Consider the following 6,991-nt stretch of genomic DNA (forward strand, 5'->3'; position numbering starts at 1 on the left):
TCTCTCTCTCTCTCTCTCTCTCTCTCTCTCTCTCTCTCTCTCTCTCTCTCTCTCTCTCTCTCTCGTAATCATGTTGCCTTCTCGCACGCGGTGGCAGAAGCGACGAAGAACGTTGTGAGTGTCGCCGCGATTTTTCCGCTAATCTATTTGCACGCAAGAGAGATAATTTCGCGAACGTGGAACCGTTGTCCCGTCGCCGTCGACTGCTTGTTTACCTTACGGCGAAATAAACGAATAAACGGCGCCGGCAGCGAGCGACAACGCGTAGTAATTAGTCGCGACTCAGGGTCAATGTTTTCAGCATACGCGATAACTCGCGATTGCGTTCAATGACGAATTTTAAAACCGTCTGCGAGGTCCTAACTTGTAACGGATTAGAGAGCCTATTACGGTTCTGTGTGAGAAGTGAAAATGCGAAAAGTAAGCGAATTCACTAGATGTTGACCAATGAAATTATACATACTCTAGTAAATTCGCTCACTTTTCGTATTTTCACTTCTCACACAGAATCGTAATAGGCCCCCAGATTCCTCCTTCTTCTCTTAATCATGCTGCGTGATAAGAAATTTGAAATAGCAAAGATAATAATGAATCTGTGATTTTGTCCAGTCTGGTAAAATCCCCTACCCGTGTGTCCTAAGTTCGGCACCTTTGGACACCCATGCGGAACACATATTTGGATACCCATGCCTCGTGATCGTTGGTACCTTTCAAGCTTTTTACCTTTCGATCGAAACACTTTGTCCTTTTCCTTTTCGAATGCCCGCTCGAATATAATGCTCAAACTGTCAAGCACGTCACAACAATCTGAGTCACGATAACGGTCGACTCGAGATGCGAAAGCATGGCGCTGAGTGCGCGAATGAAAATAATCTGTTTGTCGCGTCTGCACTTCCTTGCACTCCCCTGCACTCAGCATGCTAATCGTGGCATGTCGCAACGTGCGTTCACGTTCCAACGTGAAAAAAAAGCAGAGTGCGGAGAATGCTGCCGCAACGAGATTATAAGCAAATCGCCGATTCTGGTTAATGGGGCGAGCGTGACGATTCACGCGTGCACACGTACAAGCACTACGCAACACGCGGTAAATCCGCGCCGTCGTTCTTCCTTCTACTCTTTACTCACTGCATTCGCCACGTCTCGACGTTCTTTCCTCTCTGCTGAACTCGCTCTCGTTTACTCTTCGGCCTCGGTACTGTCCGAGCGGAAATCGCGCAATGCCATGTGCACTTCAGCTCGCGACGCGATCAATTCAGTAGGATAGGTCAGAGATGATGCAATCAAGCCAACGAGTCATCGCAGGTGCTACTATGAGCCGAGGAACAAATAATACTCGAGAAACGACGTGCACTACAAAATATCGACCGTTAGCGACAAATGTGGCTCCCTCTTGTCTTCATTTAGAAGTATACAACGCGCGCAAAACAAGATGTCACAACTCTAATCAAGTTTTTCGTTTCAAACTTTAGAAGAAAGTTTCATATTCGTACTTCTCTCTCTTTACCCCGTGTGGCACTCCAGGATTGCATTCCAAAACGTCTTTCCGAGGGAAATTTTACTCTTAAGCCTAGAGTGTATATAACATGAACTATAGATTTAAGAGTAAAATTTTCTTCGAAAAAGATATTTTGGAATGCAACCCAGATAGTTTAAATTTTTTAAAAACAACCTTAACGATATCTATGTGAGATATCTTTGAGACATCTTTTAGAAGTTTATAGTATCTGACGTTTCCTTCACACACATATTTGTTGATTCATAGTTCATTTCTTGCAAACATTGCAACAAAATGATAAATCTCGATAATGCAACACAGGAAGTGCTGCAAAAATAATTAAGTCATTGAATCATTCTTAACCACAAGTACATTGCTTGTGTGAGAGTGTTAAATATAAATACTTATAAATATTTGTTGTTCCTTCGATTGCGCGCCCAATGCTGAGGATATTCGTATATTTTGTAATAATTATATACATATACTTGTATGCATTGTCAAGACGTCAAGAATATCTTTCATAGAAGAGTACTCGAATTCACTGTTCCGATAATTTTCGACATGATACTTCTAAATGATAACAATGTGGATAAGTATTTGTTGAAATAACGAAAACAGTGAAAACGACGGTGCTGGAAAAATCGTATTATCAACGAATTGTGTCTCGATTCACTCGCTCTCGGAGCCGCTTTCGCCGCTCGCGCTACCGCTGCCGCTGCCACTACCGCTAATGGATCGCGATCTCGACTGTGAACGTGACTTCGACCTGGACTTGGAGCTCGATCGAGATCGCGGTGACTTGGCGGGAGATGCCGAGCGCGATCTCGACGCAGACTTGGATCTCGATCTGGACGAATTTCTAGACTGAGGACTACCAGATCTCGATCGTGATCTAGACGGCGAATGCGACACCGAGCGCGAGCGAGACCGTGACCTGGATGGTGAACGCGAGCGAGACTTTGATCTTGACGCCGATTTGGAGCGAGATCGTGATTTTGATCGCGATTTTCTGCTGGACGCTCGTGAGGACGCTCTCGACGATGCACGAGATTCCACTTCATTTTCTCCTTCAGAACCTACGGGAAACGTTAGCATTAGCCGCGTTGATTTCTCTTAGAGATATACTGCGCGGTAACGAACGTATCAAACCTTTGCCGTCAGCTTTCTCCACCTCCTGCTGAGTTTCTTGCTCCTCCTCTTCCTCCTCTTCATCCTCGTCGTCCTCTCCTGGCGGCTCTAACTGTTTCTCTCGGTATCTTTGCATTCTGAATTCGATAGCGTTCAGCGGCCGATGACGCACTATCAAGCGCGTGTTATTTGGCTGCTGTCCGACTTTTTGACGGCGTTTACTCAATCGTACGCGCGTCTCCAGCTCATTGTAGTAAACCTGCGATACGAGACAATCGATACAATAGATAATGAAATTAATAACGTACAACATAACAAACGTATATACCCCGTCTTGTCTAATCACGAGGAAATAATTCTCTTCGTATCCCTTGGAGGCTTTGCTCTTGACGTTCCAATTGTATTCCCTGGCCATTTTGTATTCGTACTCCTCTTCATCAGCATAATCAATACCTGCGGTGAAATCTCGTCGGCGCTTGTCTAAAGTTTCTTCTAGCGGCAAAAAGTACGCTACGAACTGCTCGCCGCTTTCGTCCATCACACCTCTGCAAAAATCATGTTAATAAAGTATGTTAGTTATTAACTGCATGTTAATAAAGTATTTGCAATCAATTGCAATGAGATCTCGAAGCTCTTTTTTTGAAAATTAAAATTACTCTTGCATTCAGAGCTTACCGTATCATAGCTTGAGACATTTCTTCAATCTGCGCAGGTACAGAGCGACCAGTTGGTGCAGGATCAGAGTCAAATATAACTTGAGCACATGGATATTTCCACAACTGGAATTTTACACAACAGATTAACAACAGATATAGAAGTAACAATATAACTAGTACTAATGTTTGCATTAAAACATTGTTGCAAAAGTACCTTGAAATCTGGATATACTGGCAGTATTTCTACTGGCACTACATTTGGTTTACTGTAGTGCCTTTCAATTGATTTCTTATTGTCCTCAAAAGTCTTTTCTATAGCCTTTATTTGACTCTCACGGTCCATATACAATGTTTCCTCCTGATTGGAAATAAACAAATGTGTTAATTAATATTGTGTTAATTAATATGCAAACATGATAAACATCATGTTTAATACAATAGGAGTATCATACCTTGAAGTTCTTCTTTATACTGTAACCAACTTTAGCTTCAACCTTGTCTACACTCTGTGGCTGGAATCTAGTTGTTTCTGTAGAGATATACTCAGTACGTCTAAGCCAAGACACACTTCTGGCATGATGTCTGGATCTTTTAGAATCTTGAGGTGTAAGAACATCTTCTTCAAGTAGCTTTTCATCAGCTGGATCCAACTGTGCATTAGGATCTCCTGCATATGTATCCTTGTTTATCAGATCAATTTCAACACCCAAATCATGCTCTGTTAATACTTCATATTTATAATTGCGCTCTAATGATGTCGGATTATAACGGATAAACCTGCATTATGGAATCATGAATTACTAAAAAATTACTAAAATACATATGTTAGAGACTCACATGCCACTACTTACCTAGATGGTTCGAAGGGATATGTTATAAATTTTGGATCGAACGGAATGTCCGGCAATGTATTGCAGTATTTCACCCGGCATATCAATTCGGATCTAAGGCAAACACCGACTTGACATAGCAATGTTTCATCTTTATATATATATATGGTTATATATGAGATGTTTTTACTTACCTCTTCTCTGCTGGCCTGGCTGGACGTTTATCTCTATCAGCCTGGTTAGTGTTGGTTTGAATAGTAGGTGCCATATTATGTTGTTTTACATGCGTAAATTATAAATGTTACAATTCTCGCACGGCATGTAATAATGCTAGTAAATCGAAAACTAAACAAGTATACATGTAACATATGACCGTTGATTTAGCCATAGAAAGATGGATACAGTCGCGGACGAAAAGATTGTTCGCCATTTTTAGGATGAATTTGTGAACTCATTCGTTGGTTAGTTGTTACTACATGATCGTGAAACTAGTTCATTGATCACCCAAATAAATATTACAGTAATCTGCAAATTGTTAGCTTGCATCAAATCAGTATTTCAGCTTTCTCCAAAAAAAAATTATATCCTTCTATTAATCCTCCGAAAGGAAAGAGACAGATCCTCGAACGCACTTTCGTTGCTACCAGGGAGAAACCTGAGAGTGGCCACGCCATACGTTTTGGCCGACAGCGATTTTCACGCTATTCGATGCGCCATCTGTACCCATTTTTGAGGTGAAACTACATTCCCTACGCCCATTTTCAGACGCTACCAGTAAAGTGTCGATTTGTTGCGTGTCCATTCTATGCCCATTTTCTGGTGATTTGTGTCCGTATTAAGCGCATAATTGCATGGTTAAGAACATGGACAGTCCATGTTTTCAATCACGCAATTATGCGCTTAACACGAACACGAATCGCTAGAAAATGGGCATAGAATGGACACGCAACAAATCGACACTTTACCGGCAGCGTTTGAAAATGGGCGTAGTTCCACCTAAAAAATGGGTGCAGATGGCGCATCGAACAGCGTGAAAATCGGTGTCGGCCAAAACGTATGACGTGGCCGCTCTCAGGTTTCTCTCTGTTGCTACTAAAAACTATGTCAGCTAGATTAATGGCTCCTGCACACAGGACGCGGTAATGCTCGCCGCGTGGCAAGTCCGCGCGACAGCCAATCAATATGTTGTTTTTCCGTAAGAGCTAGAAGGTTATTACGGAAAGCAGCATGTTGCTGTCGCGCGAACTTCCGCCGCGCGGCAAGCATTACCGCGTCCTGTGTGCAGTAGCTATAAGTCCGATTCCCGTTGATTACGCGGGCAATTCAAAATTACATGTTCCGTTGTCTCTGACAAACCGCATTCACAAAACGGTAAATCACAAATATTTTTATCATATAAATGTTGCGCTACCTGTGTGTGATGAGTCCGTAAACGTGATATTATAGTTAAAGTTTCTCTATTAAGATGAGCATGTGGTAAAAACCAAGGCTCCATATATTTTTTAATTCGTGTTCTGTGGAAATACCTGAAACCTTTTTGCTCTGAGATATCTCTGAAAAATTGTGCAACATTTTCATCCATGCAATCTCTAAGTATTCTACAAATAGTATTCGAGAATAAAACTGTTTTATGATCTTCTGTTAAGTTTATTCTGTTATGTAGGACAAAACATGATGAAACGCTAAAAGACGTTTCAGCCGAAATGCATGTATTGCATAAACGAACATTGCGAAATACGGCAAGTAAATCAAAAGTGCACGCGCTGCAGAAACATCACGTTACACTTTTGAACTGTTAGGTAATTAGGTCGGTAACCTAATTCCCTAATTTCATGAATAATATATAAAGAGTTGGACCACCTACTCGAGAGGGAGTGTAGAGAGAATTACTGACCAGTTTAGAGGCGCACGTTACATGTCTCAAGTGAGAGACAGCTGACTCGGGAGTAATACGAGTGTTTCGCATCATAATAACATTAACCTACTCGTTAAAGGATAAGTTAAAACGTATCTATGTGAAGTGTAATAAGAACGTGAACAGAAACTGTAAGAAGACAAGTTCAATAATATTTTTATTATAAAAATATTTTTATTATAAAAACTCCTCAAGATTATAAGATTCCCTTACTATCCTAACCGTTTGCACGTCTGCACCGGAATCCCAATTACCGGTTGTGCTTATCTTAATTGAGGGCACAACAATTCCACGAGTGGCATTTTTTGCCAATTCATCAGTCTGTTTATTACCTTTAACTCCCGAATATCCCGGAATCCAGACAAACACAATTATAAAACCTTGTTCGATCAGGTTTATATATATATACAGGGTGTCCCGAACCTCCATGATGACCCTTGGTGAGAACGTAGAACGGATTGAGGTGAGTAAAAAAGTCCTGTGTTGTTTTGCGATATTCATAAGAATAGTCGAGATATTAATTAAAAAAGATTGGTGAATGATTACGCGCGATATAGTAGATGAGCTGCAGTGGGGCCGTCTGCCGTTGTATATTTATATATTAAGTCAAACTGAACAAAAAATCCTCTACCATTTTGCAAATGACCACATAGATTTTTAAGTATTAAAGAAAATTGTTACATATATAATTGTATACCATAATGCATAAATTTTCTTTAATTAATATCTAAAAATCTATATGGTAATTTACAAAATGGTAAAGGACTTTTTTGTTCAGTTTGATTTATTGTATAAGTATATAACGGTAGACGATGTCACTGCAGCTCACCTACCATATTGCGCGTGATCATTCACCAATCTTTTTTAATTAATATCTCGACTATTCTTATGAATATCGCAAAACAACACAGGACTTTTTTACTCACCTCAATCCGTTCTACGTTCTCACCAAGGGTCATCATGGAGG

The 6,991-nt window shown here is 40.7% G+C and overlaps 2 protein-coding genes across 3 annotated transcripts in view; both read right to left on the reverse strand.

Annotated features, from left to right (window-relative positions):
• The window catches only part of LOC116841592 (CCAAT/enhancer-binding protein gamma), a 5,881-nt gene extending 4,364 nt beyond the window's left edge, over positions 1-1,517 (reverse strand). Inside the window, exon 1 of one of the 2 annotated variants that reach the window (XM_032809695.1) lies at positions 1,126-1,517. The gene's annotated coding sequence lies outside the window, so the exon portion shown is untranslated. Of the gene's footprint in view, positions 1-723; positions 1,079-1,125 lie in introns of those variants that run through there. The other variant, XM_032809696.1, reaches the window with a different exon arrangement.
• Positions 1,518-1,906: 389 nt separating this feature from the next.
• Positions 1,907-4,784, reverse strand: LOC116841590 (RNA polymerase II-associated factor 1 homolog). The gene is made up of 8 exons (XM_032809692.1): positions 4,304-4,784; positions 4,131-4,223; positions 3,732-4,056; positions 3,494-3,637; positions 3,299-3,402; positions 2,952-3,168; positions 2,645-2,882; positions 1,907-2,571 (listed from the first exon to the last, which is right to left on the reverse strand). The coding sequence occupies exons 1-8, from the start codon at positions 4,375-4,377 to the stop codon at positions 2,165-2,167; spliced, it is 1,602 nt and encodes a 533-aa protein (XP_032665583.1). The 5' UTR covers positions 4,378-4,784; the 3' UTR covers positions 1,907-2,164.
• Positions 4,785-6,991: the final 2,207 nt, after the last annotated feature.

Source organism: Odontomachus brunneus, unplaced genomic scaffold (genome assembly GCF_010583005.1).
Source record: "Odontomachus brunneus isolate Ranch 3 - 2012 unplaced genomic scaffold, Obru_v1 Obru_scaffold_017, whole genome shotgun sequence".
Lineage (NCBI taxonomy): Eukaryota > Metazoa > Arthropoda > Insecta > Hymenoptera > Formicidae > Odontomachus > Odontomachus brunneus.

Bases quoted from the DNA above. Each gene is read 5' to 3' on its own strand.
- LOC116841590 (XM_032809692.1), bottom strand. From the start codon at position 4,377: ATGGCACCTACTATTCAAACCAACACTAACCAGGCTGATAGAGATAAA. The intron at 3,638-3,731 runs GTATGATACTCC...ATTTCCAATCAG, and splicing joins GTATAAAGAAGAACTTCAAG to GAGGAAACATTGTATATGGA. The intron at 2,883-2,951 runs GTATATACGTTT...CTCGTATCGCAG, and splicing joins TCGTGATTAGACAAGACGGG to GTTTACTACAATGAGCTGGA.